Source organism: Triturus cristatus, chromosome 2_2 (assembly GCF_964204655.1).
Source record: "Triturus cristatus chromosome 2_2, aTriCri1.1, whole genome shotgun sequence".
In the NCBI taxonomy this organism is placed as follows: Eukaryota; Metazoa; Chordata; class Amphibia; order Caudata; family Salamandridae; genus Triturus; species Triturus cristatus.
The window spans coordinates 1,023,763,092-1,023,777,135 of NC_140582.1; the positions used below are offsets into that span (position 1 = coordinate 1,023,763,092).

Here is a 14,044-nt window from a genome sequence, read left to right on the forward strand (position 1 = left end):
CCTGCAGGAGGCTAGATCTATTCTAGCCCTTGGGTGATTGCTGTGGCAAAAATAAAAGTTCCTTCTAAATCCTTTTCCTCTTCTTCCAAGTCCAGTAGTAACCACTGCAGGCCAGTCCAAGAAACAGCACACAAGCACAAGGACAGTCCTTCTCCTGCAGATTCCTTAAGTTACACGGACAGAGGTTCTTCTTGTTGTCTAGGAGCAATACAAATTGTAGGGGTTGGGGCACAGATATTTATACCCCAAAAGTCTTTGTTCTCAGAAGCTACAAGTCACTGAACCCAGCCAGAACCAGTTCTGCCCACCCCTGGAGCACTTTGTTTACTAGGCTGCATCCTTCCATTCAGAAAGAGGGGCTCTGCCATCAGACGCACAGTGGGAGGTGGAGCCAGCATTCACCATGCCAGGCACAGCCCTATTCAGGTCCATGAGCTACCCCTCCCCATACTCCAATGCAGATCTCTCTATTCAACCCAGGTCTGACTCAGCCTGCCCTGTCCCTCCAACACCCGACAGCCAATACACATAACAGCAAAGCACACTGGAAGACTTAGGCAAGAAAATACCTATTTTCAAACACAGATTATAAAAATAAACTTCACTAAAAGATGTATTTTAATATTCTGAGCTCAGGCATACTAAATTCGTTTTTCAACCATGTTCTGTGGGTCAGTTAGGGCTATAGAATGTAATAGCCAAACATCCCATTCTGGCCTATGAAGAACAGGTAGCCTTACAGTGGTGAAAAACGAAATTGGGTGTAATTCACTACCAGGACATGCTACACACATCAGAGCATGTCCTACCTTACACATACAATGCATCCTACCATAGGGGTAGCTTACATGATGCCAAGGGAAGGTTCAGGGGCTGGGAAGTGGGTGCACTTCACAGCAAAGATGTCAGTTCTGGACTTCACACAGACACTGCAGTGGCCCACCAGCAGCATTTGGTTTACCAGCCCTGGGCACACACAGGCCACGCTACTGGGGACTAACAGGTAAACCAAATAAGCCAATCATGGATATACCAATTCACATGTCAACTTTACACAGGGAGCATTCGCGCTGTGGCTCTGAATGGCAGTGGCACAGCGCCCAAAGCATCTATTACCAGCAAAAACAGAGGAGACACAGCGAAAAATGGAAGGGAGACTCACGCCAATGGTGCCAGGTCTAACAGACAGGTATGCCTAGACGTAGGTCCCGTGCTTTCCATGCCACTGGAATCAAGCTATCCTGGCTGAAGAGGGGTGAAACCCCGAATCCGGTCCTAGGCAGCTTGTTTCTAGTCCAGGGAGGACCTGGCTTGGCAGTTCGGGCTGGACTGTTCCCAGGAGGCACAGGGTCAAGACTGATTTGCATATGGCTGGGTTCAAACTGGAATGGCATGGTGAGCAAAACAACGATGGATTTAGGCCCAGATCTCTGTACTGGGGTGAATGTATGACATTGTTCTGCATTCTGTCCATCAACTGTTGTTTTTGCATTTGTCACCCCGAGTGGGACGGGTATGCCTAGACGTAGATCCTGTGCTTTCCATGCCGCTGGAATCAAGCGATCCTGGCTGAAGAGGGGTGAAACCCCGAAACCGGTCCTAGAAAGCTTGTTTCCAGTCCAGGGAGGACCTGGCTTGGCAGTTCGGGCTGGACTGTTCCCATGAGGCACAGGGTCAAGACTGATTTACATATGGCTGGGTTGAAACTGGAATGGCATAGTGAGCCAAAAAACGATGGATTTAGGCCCAGATCTCTGTACTGGGGTGAATGTATGACATTGTTCTGCATTCTGTCGATCAACTGATGTTTTTGCATTTGACACCCCGAGTTGGACGGGTATGCCTAGACGTAAATCCTGTGCTTTCCATGCCACTGGAATCAAGCTATCCTGGCTGAAGAGGGGTGAAACCCTGAAACCGGTCCTAAGATGCTTGTTTCCAGTCCATGGAGGACCTGGCTTGGCAGTTCGGGCTGTACTGTTCTCATGAGGCACAGTGTCAAGACTGATTTGCACATGGCTGGGTTCAAACTGGAATGGCATGGTGAGCAAAAAAACGATGGATTTAGGCCCAGATCTCTGTACTGGGGTAAATGTATGACATTGTTCTGCATTCTGTCCATCAACTATTGTTTTTGCATAAGGAACCGAGGCATCACCTCCCCTGGGGTCGTAAGGAACCGGCGCTGCCAGCGTCAACGAAGCATCACCACCCCGACGTCATGCATCGTCTTCGCTTTCATTGAATTCCAGGTACTGTTCTTTGTGGGTCTGCTTGACTCCGGGCCCGACTCCGCGCACTTCGCTTTCGGCACCGTACTTTGGGATTTTCATCTGTCTCGACGTCGTAATAACTCAAGGTGGAGTTATTCATTGCTAGAGACTGAATTTAAGTGAATAACTTATTTTTAAGTATATTTTTGAGACTGCACTGTGGTTTTTTGTTGTTTGGTCTTGTTTTAAGCTTAGATAAAGAATACTTATTTTTCTAAACTGGTGTGGTGTACATTTGCAGTGTTTTCACTGTATTACTGTATTACTGTATGTGTTCACAAATGCTTTACACGCTACCTGAGAGAAGCCTGTCTGCTTGTGCCAAGCTACCAAGGGGGGTGAGCACGGGTTTTAGGAGTGTAGCCCCCCTACCCTGCCTAGAAGCAAGGGTCCCTATTTGGACAAAGGTACCGACCTCTGCCAACTAGAGACCTCCATTTCTAACAGCAGCCATGACTTGTAAAGTAATTATGCCTGATCATTAGGGTGACCACCAGGCATGGAAACACATTCTTGGAAGGATTGTGAAAATTCAGGACAGAAGATCAAAATTCAAGACACAATGTCGACTTTACCAAGACATCGGCGATATTTACAAAACTGCCGCTAGCATATTGTACTCGTGTCCTTTTTGCGCCTACGTTCGTAATATGATGACCAACTTTCTTTCTATTAAGCTGATTCAGCGATCATACAAATGTTGGTCGCCTGCGTACGCCTTGCTGCTCCTGGAAGGGCATTCCTCTTGAGGTTCTGGGTTGTCCGCTTGCTGTAGACCGACAGTCATCGCCTGAAGGGCACGGCAGGACGACGAGGCGCCGCGCGAGTCCCCGCCGACCGAGTCACGCAAGCCTGTGTGCGCATGAGTCATGGCGCGAGCGCAGAGTAAGGTGTGCCTATTTGAGCCTGTGCGCGGACCTTGAGAATGAGCAGAACAGCCTTCCTGCGCGCACGGAGCAGGCGTCGCACGAGAAATGCGCGCGTCTGCAAAGGTCCACCAGAAGCAGCAAAACAGAATCAAGTAGCTGTTTTTTCCTTCAGAGGAAATCAGTCGCAGATGCCCCTCGGGAGCTGGCATGTGCAGGAAGGACTGGTTAGAGGATGAACCGTTCAGCACCCAGGACAGCTGCCTCGTGCTGCTGCTCGCTGCGCCCTGGAAGCACGCATTGCCGGCGCTTGATCTGAAGAATGCGCGCCCGCCTTGGACCCTTAATCCGCGCAACTGCAGTGTACTGGGATTTCACAGTTTGCCCCAAAACCTCCTTTAATGTGAGCAAGGGGCCCATGGATACCTGTTGAGAGATGCACGTGGCGGACATCCTGTTTGCTCTTTTTCTCTCTCTGGTTCTGCTTGCGTCCCTGCTCTCCAACTTGCTAGTGCTGATATGCTTCGTGTACAGTACGGACCTCCGCAAGCAGGTGCCCGGGGTGTTCCTCGTGAACCTCTCGTTTTGCAACCTGCTACTGACTGTCCTAAACATGCCGTCTACGCTGCTGGGCATCCTGCGTGGCCAGCAGCCCTTTGGGGACTGCGTCTGCCGGGCGCTGGGCTTCTTGGAAACTTTTCTCACCGCCAACGCCATGCTCAGCATGGCGGCCCTCAGCATCGACAAGTGGATCGCCGTGGTCTTTCCCCTCAGCTACGCGAGTAAGATGCGGTACAGGGACGCCGTGCTCATGGCGGGCTACTCCTGGGTGCACTCGCTAGCCTTTCCCCTGGCGGCCCTCTTCCTCTCGTGGTTCGAGTACAGCAGCCCCTACGCCTCATGCACGCTGCACGTGAGGGACGAGGCGGAAAAGAGGCGCTTCACTGTTTTCACCATCATCTTTCACGCTAGCAGCTTCATGCTGTCCCTGCTCATCCTGTGCTTTACCTACCTGAAGGTGCTCAAGGTGGCCAGGTTCCACTGCAAGCGCATTGACATCATCACCATGCAGACGCTGGTGCTGCTGGTCGACATCCATCCCAGGTAATAATCAGGCGCCTTGAGGCCCAGCCCTTAGCGCCCCTTTTTAAGGCCGACCGATTTGCTGTACATTATGTGCGTACTGACATATATGCTCTACTTTCTACTAAATGTGTATTGCACCAATACCCATGCTTCACAGTATAATCGCAATTAATAAAAGCACATTGATAATATCGTTCGGTACAGGTCATGATATATTGACAAAACAGCATAAAGTACATGTTTTCTAATGGCTAATTTTCTTACCTCTTCTTTGGTTTAGAGCCAGGCTTCAGAATTTGACTCAAAACAAGTAATTCTGGCAAATCACTTCATTGTCTGCCCTATATAATTAAAACATTATTTTTCAGATTTAAGTGTTTTGTGGTGTTATTTTTATGAAGCGTTAACTATCTTAGTTTGTACAGTTTCTAAAATAGAAACAAGTATTATTGTTTTGAGGAATTCTAACTGGATTGCTTTTATGCTGAATTGATTTGTAGAGTGCTTAAGTTTACCATTTGGCATCTCAAGCCTCTAGAAAGCACACCGCGTTTATTACTGGATATTTCGCAGCTTCTAAGCGCTGCAAAATACAGGTATTACCAACATCCGTTTAAATGACGCCCAATCTTTTGTCCTCAGAAACATAAACAGCTAAGCTGGTTCTCAGGGAACATTAGTTAGCTGGTGACAAACTGGTTACATGAGATGTCAGCAGCGAGCCATTAACTCACTGAGCATGTTACATGTTCATATCTATGCCACATCCCTTTTATGTTATAAATCCGGTCCTAGTTTGTTTTGCAAAATCTCCCTGCTAAAATAATAAGGTTCTTGGACTTGCATCATAGCGAATTCTAAATGTGAACTGCGAAGCACCGACGCTTGGTAGTAGCAGTTCTGGTGTTTGTAGTCCGTTTTCCATGGTTATGGGTGCATTTTTTTGGTTTTGCATCCAGGGTTGGGCCTGAGACTTCAGTGAGTTGGCAGTGGGATAGTTCAACTGGTGAACCTTCATTGAAAAACCTTCTAGCGCTTTTTGTCCTAATCAGATTTCTGTGCTTCCTTTCCAGCGTGAGACAGAGGTGCATCAGCGAGCAGAAAAGGAGGCGACAGCGAGCCACTAAGAAAATAAGTATATTTATCGGATCTTTTGTGGTCTGCTTTGCTCCTTACATAATCACAAGGTTAGTATCACTCAGCCAATTTCTTCCCCTAAATGTGAGCAAAATTCCTGGATACCTCTCTCTTGATAAAAAACAGAATTTAAATAATTGTTATAATGGGCTCGTGGGTTTATAAGCTGTGTTTCGACTGGTGGATTCCTAAAGTACAAGGCCTTTATATATGGTAAAAACTTTGATACTCTCAAGTTTTATATGAAAACAAGCTTTGGCAAAGCCAATAGTTTTGGTGTTGGCTGCCAGACCTTTTGCCATTGCTTGTTTTGTTTTCTTTTGGCATGGTTTTTGGGAACTTTATTGGTGTGGGATCTGTGGGTCCCCTAACAATATGATACATATATAAAATAAATAATTAAATAAACAAATTGGACAAGTCCTTGGTAGGTGTAAAGGTCATGGTTCGTGACCTGTACCTACGCAGAAGGAGCGAAAACAACTGTTTTTCGTTTAAAGAAACCCCTCACCCACCTACCTATTAGGTGGCATGCTTCATCATCGGGGTCCAGTCAGATTACCAAGTGTAATCCAGCTGTGCTTCTACGCCTGAACTACAGCGGAGCGGGATTTTTTTGTGTGAAGTGTACAGTGCTATGTGCAGTGAAATTATATGCTAAAAATGTCTCTAGGAAATTCCCTTGTGAAAGTTTTATTGAAAGGGTCCTAGGACACGAGTTAAAAATATTTGCAAGATATATTAAAGGTTTTTAGTTTGAACCGTTATATCTTAATTATTAAAAATGGGGGTATAGGTCTACTAGTTTCAGCCTTTCAAAAATGTTCAAGAGGCTTTCGTCAGGACCATAGGTGCGTGACCCAAAAATAGGGCACGTAAGTGTGAGTATCAACGCACGCCCTACAGTGCGTTGTGAGTGTAGTGGGATCTTGTTACTTACAGATCCTCTGCAGCGTATACTTTAGTTCAGTTAATTAACTGCATCATGGATCCAGTTTACAAAGGTACGCCCGGTATTTTGACCATTTGTCTCCGAGTTGTAGAACCTCTGAACCTACCGGATCCGGACTACAACGTAGGTTCAGAGGTTCTACAGCTCGGAGACAAATGGTCAACATACCGGGCGTATCTTTGTAAACTGGATCCATGATGCAGTTAATTAACTGAACTAAAGTATACGCTGCAGAGGATCTGTAAGTAACAAGATCCCACTACACTCACAACGCACTGTAGGGCGTGCGTTGATACTCACACTTACGTGCCCTATTTTTGGGTCACGCACCTATGGTCCTGACGAAAGCCTCTTGAACATTTTTTGAAGGCTGAAACTAGTAGACCTATACCCCCATTTTTGATAATTAAGATATAACGGTTCAAACTAAAAACCTTTAATATATCTTGCAAATATTTTTAACTCGTGTCCTAGGACCCTTTCAATAAAACTTTCACAAGGGAATTTTCTAGAGACATTTTTAGCATATAATTTCACTGCACATAGCACTGTACACTTCACACAAAAAAATCCCGCTCCGCTGTAGTTCAGGCGTAGAAGCACAGCTGGATTACACTTGGTAATCTGACTGGACCCCGATGATGAAGCATGCCACCTACTAGGTAGGTGGGTGAGGTGTTTCTTTAAGCAAAAAACAGTTGTTTTCGCTCCTTCTGCGTAGGTACAGGTGACGAACCATGACCTTTACACCTACCAAGGACTTGTCCAATTTGTTTATTTAATGATTACCCAGGGAACAGGACAAGCAGCCTTCCTACTTTTCCTCACTCTCTTTTTGTTTTGACATATATAAAATAAACATTGGCTAAAAGCAAAAAATACTTTTTGGTCTCAAACAGTACACAGTGACATAGTAGTTCTAAGCACTGAGGAGAACTACTTTGTTTGTGGATGTGCACTTTGTAAAAAAACATAATACCGTTCCCTCGCAACATAGTTTGCCAATGGCTGACTCTGGCTAACCAATTTCCCATGCCCTATGCTTTAGAGGGTGGAAGAAAACTGTGAATGACACAATAACAGACCAATGGTGGAAGAGGGCTTAATAAAAGCCACTATAATTATCATATGTATATAAATATATTAAAATCATAGGGCCTGATTCTCAAAGGACCTCCGCAGTTGTGATGGGGAGAGGAAGTGGTCCGTCGGCTTAAACTGCCGACTTTGGTGCAGGAAACCAGGGTTCGAGCCTCGAGGTCGCGTCCACATCCTGTGATTCTGGGCAAATCACTTAATCTCCCCGTGCCTGAATATGTAATGTAAATACGTTGCTCATGTACAGCGCTTAAATACCTTCGGGTCGAGTTTGCGCTATATAAAAGATGCAAAATAAATAAAAAAATGGGGGCGCACTCATTGAGGGGGCCCTGCAATCGGTAACTTGTTTATGGAGGTTTTTTCACAACTGCAGGGCCTCCTCCATGAGTTCAGAGGTCCTCTATGATACGGCCCAAAATGCCTTGGCTTGCACCAGACCTAAACATGATTTCAAGAAGTAAAGCGGTTCAAAAACGAACCAGAGTTCATGTTGCTGTTGGTCATGGAAAAGAGTTTAGGTGTAATACTGAGGAAGCTGCTTGGGTGTCAGCCCTTCTGATGGTTAGCTGATTGCACACACCTCTGTGAGGAGTGGTTTGCAGATTGTGTGCCTCCTGTTTCTTTTGTATGGCTTTGTTTGTGTACAATAAGCAGTCATAAATTGCATGGAAAGAGAACTAGACAGATGTCCTACGGGTTTGCAAATGAAAATAAGAAGAGGTAACTTTATTATGCGGTAGAGTGTAATGTTATGTGGAGTGAACTGAAAATATTGTTTTACAATAATAAGTAAGCATGATTTTTACACAAGAGTAGTCTCGTGAAATTCCTTAATAAAGGGTTGCATATGTTTTATTTAATGTATATTTTCCTTTTTATTATGCATTTTGCGTAATGGATGACTTGCTTTGAGTAGGAAATCTCTAGGGAGTAGACATTGAACGTGTGCTGTGACCACACGCAGGAGTGAAGTTACCATTGGTGCAGCAGGTGTAGTTGCACTGAGAACTAGGGGCCCCATTCAACCCTGATAATTGCTGCATTTTATTGCTCAACAGCAGACAAAGTGGCAATTTTCCATGCTTCCACGAAGGCCCATGGCATCCTTGCTAGGCTACTGGCCACACGAGCTGCATTAGCAACTCTCAATGTGTGGCTTTAGAAAACTGTATGGCTAATACATTGAGCTAACATCTCCCACACGTTTTGTACACGAGGGCATACTTATGTAGAGATTTCACAAAGATGACCTGAACGGAAATCACATAACATGCATATTAATAAACAGATGGGCGATAAAATGTGAGCGTTTCCCCTCCCTCTCTGCTCCTTTTGACACACAGATGCTGTATGGCTAGGAACGACGTCTAGCGTTTGTGTAGTGCGGCCTGATTTCTTGACATCCACATGATAAGTTTAAAAATACATTGAATCTGCATAAATGAAACTCATTTGCATAGTGGTTATTTGCATTTTTTCAGCAGCCCTCTCTTTAAACTTGCCACTGGCAGCCTATCGTTAGCATCAATCACTGGACCACTATCATTCCCAAAGATCCTTGTTTCGTTTTAATGGTTTGCTTTTTGATCCATCATTAAATGTCTTCACTTTTGTCTGTGGAAGCCCCTGGCGATGTTTTAATGGGAAAACACGCATCTTCAGCGCCTCATCCATATGTTTACATTTCCTCGGCATAGCAGCAGACGGAAGAGCAGTCAAGTGCATAGATGCTCGCACACATCTCATTGCATTGCCAGCTGCACACACTGTTTGTTGCCAGATCACTGTAGAGCATTTTTTTTTAAAATGCAGATTTTAGCCTAAATCTGTCTCCCCGACTGGAATGGCTCCAGCTATAACCTGGAATTGAATACTTTCGAGGACATGTCTTCATTTACATACCTTTTAATTAGTCAATGTGTTTGTTTCTGAATATCTATTGTTTGTAAGTTCTCTGCAACCACTTTACCCCTTAAACCTAGTTATCGCCCGAGGTCACGCGTTCTAGAAAAATGCTGCACAGTTAGGGAAGAGGGAGGTTTATAATTTGTTGCCTAGATAAAGAATAAGGGGTGATTGACAACCATATTTCCCATCACTGAACACAAAAGTATATCTGTATTCGGACCCGCCATTTTCAAGATCCACATCCATGTGCAAGAAGACGGTGGTAAATGGCAAATTGCAGCAGTTGTGTTCCCCACCCACCCTGCTGGCCAACAGTAGCTCCCTAGAACACAAAGCAGTCCGAAAAGGTGCAGGCTTTCCAGAAACTCTGATTGGTTGTGCAACATGAACAAATATAGAGACCAATTCTGACTGGTTAAAAGACAGCCAATAAGAACTGATTGCTAAAAGAAAAAGGTGGTTTAGCTAGTATGGTTGGCTACCCATCAATCAACCGGACTATACCCCGTTTATTGAGATTATTCACATTAAATATGTGGCAAACAATCATGATGGCATAAGCGAGGCTGCAACGTTCTCAAACGGCTTTGCTGGGGAAGATATGCCAGGTGGACTGGCAGGTAAAATACAAAATATAGAATCTAAGAATAGATTTAAATTAATTATGTACCATCATCTAAACGATATATGCATTGCGCCTGCATGCTGTTCTCACTAAAAGTATCTTTGATCACTAGTAAAAATATGATCACGCACCATTCCATGCCAAAACCCCCCAAATAATTAACGATCAGCAATTTTAACCACAAATGATGTTCTTTTTAAAGGCAGTATTGGAAGACTAATATATAAAATACTTTTCTTCGAAGAGATGAACATGCTGTGCCAACTTACAACAGTTCAATTGCCACTTTGTTTTGTCTGAGGTGTTGTAGGGATATAACTGAATGGGCACTTCTATAATACCCAATATGGAGACATCGTTAAGAGGCTTAAAATCCTTTATGGATATTATAACCTACTTCCATGACCCTGTGTCATAAGTAGAGCAGGATAATCCACCTGGAACATGCATCAGGCAACCTGACACCTGAAGATCCCAGAAAAGAATACCAACCAGAAGGTGTTCTATGTTCCCCATAGCAACCGATAAGTGGAGACTTTTGGAGGTGGAGAAGGGGGTCTCAAATAATTGGGACACCCTTTGTCAAGGGAGAAACAATAAGTGCCACATCATCTTGGGTGCCCCTAGCTTCATTGTAAAGGCACAGCAGTCTGTCCATAGTACAGAGCAAGGCACTGTGCACAGTCTTGAGCAGCGTGACTGAGCATCAATGGCCTCTGATTCTGCTCTTTGAGCGGGTGCATGAGTAAGGGGCGTTGTGTCTCGGGTCCCGTTTGAAGGACAACGTAACCTGCCCTTCACCCCTTTTAAAACCAAAGGTGAGTGAAAATATAGAGCAGAACATGCTGCATAAATGTACTGAGCTATTGAGGAAAAGTAGTACATTTGAGATCAAAAGTGATATTGCAGGCAAACTCTGAATAGTAGGTGAAGGATGAGGTATTTTATGTGACAAGTGATATTAGAAAGGACAGTATTGATAATGGCATATGTGGTGTTTTCATTGATGGTTTCAGTGTCAATTGTGGTGTCATCTGACTAACATACCACGTGTTATGTCATGAACTGTTCATGCCAGTATTAAATATCAGTTTGCACAGATATCTTTACTTCTGAATTTCAAGGGTATTTACCCTTTAGAGCGTGCCCTTACTGCCAGTTAAGATAAGATTTTGCAGGGGATTGTAAAGCTATTTTGTTTGAACCAAAAACATGCTTTTATTTACTTAGTATAATCACCCAGTTGTTCCCAACATAATCTTAACTATAACTAAAGTTTTGTAATAATATTCTGCATGGAATAGATTCCAGCCCTACAATGACTACGTACTGAACCAGCTCATTTTGGCATTTGTCCATGGTGTGCATCTAATTCACATACCCTCAGTACCCAAAGAGCCTGGCTTGCATATATATTCCCAACAGGCAGTGGATGCAAATCCTGAGTTTTGGTGGTGCTCTTTAGCCAGAGTCTAAATCATCTTTAGCCAAAGGCCATGTAGCCTAGGAGGAGCTGGAAAGTGGAAACACCTTGGGCCGTGCCCTGTACCCAGAAAGTATGCCCACAGTATCCTCTTACCATGTCCTACTGCCACTGATTGTAATGCATGGTATGACTACATACCCTACACCCCCAACCCATGCCTTTAATAATAATACACAACTGAGGTTGGTTTTCCACTCCACGGAATTCCATGGAGTTACATTAAAACTCTGCGCGCAGGCAGAATCGTCATGTCATGCTGATTTTCAGCATCGGGAGCTCATTTCACATTGCAAAATCAGTGCAAACGGCACTACATGTGCACAAGAGGGGGGGTGCTTATTTCCTAATGTTGAGTAGATTTATACTCAAGCTGCAGCTTTCTTATCGTAAACGGGCGCGATTGCCCATGTTGAGAAAATCTCACCGGGTGTCGAACTAGTTCCAGACAATCACACTAGGAGACGGCAATTCTCACCCACAGGAGTTAAAAATAGGTTTGTAAACTTTGGAATGTTCGAAAGCCATTAACATCATAAAAATGTCCCAATCGGTCCACTCCATGACTTGCCCATATTCATGAAGCACCCTCATGAAATATCTCCGGGAGGGTCGGGTTGTCCCATAAGGGAAAGTGGTCATGAAATAAGTGCAAAGAACATTTAGCTAAAATTTCCAGCCATATGTACACTATGTTTCTGAAAGTCTTAAAGAGGACTTCCTTAAAATAGTTCAGGTCACTGGTTCTGTAGAGGAACCTTCTGCTTTTGTGCCAAAGAGCAAGACGGTGACAGAAATCCTGGTTCTCGAATAAAAGTAGGCTGCACAGACTGCCAGTACATGCTACCTTATAGTGCAATTTAAAATCTGGAATGTGTACCCCCCCCCCTTTATATGGAAGCTTTATACATTTTATTAAACAACGTGCTGGCTTACACCCCTGGATAAAGCTACTTATCACCCCCTCTATTTTTTTGAGGAAAGAGTTCGAAATACGCAAAGGAACAGAGTGAAACAAGCAGAGAAATTTATAATAACTGGGAAAGGGGGAATCCCTGAAGAGTGTCCTGATACATCCGCAAAGGAGTAGATTGTAAGCTAGCATAGAGCAGTTTGGCCTATGGTTTATTGTATAAAGCATGTATCCACATGCTGTATCGCCCCCCCCCCCCCAGACCAAATGATGACAGTGTTGCCCAAAGACACCCCCATATCACATGGTCAAACGCCTTTTCAGCGTCTAGAAAAACCAGCCCCGATATTACTAGCAGTTTTCCTTGCTAAGTGAAAAGCGATAATTACAGTATTGACATGAGCTGTGGTGTTACTGCCCATGATAAAACCATGTTGTTGACTTGAGACTAATCCTGGCATCAAAGGTGCCAGTCGGCTTGCCAAAACATTGGCGAAGATTTTATTGTCTGTGTTAATGAGAGATAGCGGGCAATAGGAACTACAATCCTCAGATGGCTTACCCTTTAAAAAAAATCCATATTTGTTGCATCCCAAGATGCAGGCACCACTCTGTTAAACCCTATCTCTTGTATAACCTCAACCAATATTAGTACTATGATGTTTTTAAAGACCTTATAAAACTCTGTTGGTATCGAATCATCGCCTGCGGCCTTGCCAGAAGGCAAAAAGGTCAGGGCTTCAAGGATTTCACAGTGTAGAATATAGAGGCTTAGGGAGGCAGTCTCTCCTTCCTGTAATCTTGGGAGATCAGCCCCTTTTAAATATATAGACAAAGCTTCCACATCTAATAAATCCAGTTGTGCATAGAGTTTTTGGTAGAACTGGGAGGATTGCTCAGCTATTAGATGTGGTTACGTATATAGTGTGCCATCTGCCCCTTTAATAGCCTTGATTTATCCCTTGGCTTTGTTGCAGCCAGCTGATGTGCCTACAGCCTCCCAACCTGTTCGCCATATTCATATTGAAGGGAGCAATGCTTATTATAACAAGCAGCTAACTTTTACTTAAGTGTCCCACCCAAAGATGTTTGTTTGTCTATTAAAGAGATATATAGCTGTGCCTGATTTTGTTCTTCTTGTCTTATTTCTTCCGCACGAAGAGATTCTAAGTTTATCAAAGCTAGACCACCAGCTCTAGTGGCAGCTTTCCTAGTTTTGTTTTTCTGTAGGACATATTGCTGGGTAATCCTTCTTACAAATGGCTTCATTGCATCCCAAACAATACACGGGGAGGCTGTATTGAGATTGTACCATAAGAATTCCGTCAAGTTTTTATGAATAAATTAAACATAATCACTATCTGTCAATTAGTAGCGTAGGAATGAGAATGGATGCCCGGGTTTAGGAAGGATACAAAATGGGATTGTGATCTGAAGTTATCCTGCGACAAACTTCCATCTCAGTGGATTGCAATATTCGATCAGCGACCCTGGCCATATCAATGCTGGAATACTGCTTGTGTGAGGCAGAATAACATTTGTACACCAGCGCTGCTGGGTAAAGTGCCCGCCATGCGTCTCTCAAGCCATGCAGCCACGCTAATTCGAGAACGGATGTCCTTACTTTCGCCAATCTTAGAGTAGCGCGTCGGTTAGTAGAATCAATAGCATAATTCATAACACAGTTAAAATCCCCCATG

General features: G+C 44.1%; 1 protein-coding gene across 1 annotated transcript in view; it reads left to right on the forward strand.

The window, feature by feature from the left end:
* Positions 1-3,253: 3,253 nt before the first annotated feature.
* The window catches only part of GPR78 (G protein-coupled receptor 78), a 245,050-nt gene continuing 234,259 nt past the window's right edge, over positions 3,254-14,044 (forward strand). Inside the window, exons 1-2 of the mRNA XM_085643341.1 lie at positions 3,254-4,243; positions 5,299-5,412. Coding sequence (XP_085499467.1) covers positions 3,576-4,243; positions 5,299-5,412 — 782 coding nt within the window. The 5' untranslated portion in view covers positions 3,254-3,575. The remainder of the gene's footprint in view (positions 4,244-5,298; positions 5,413-14,044) is intronic.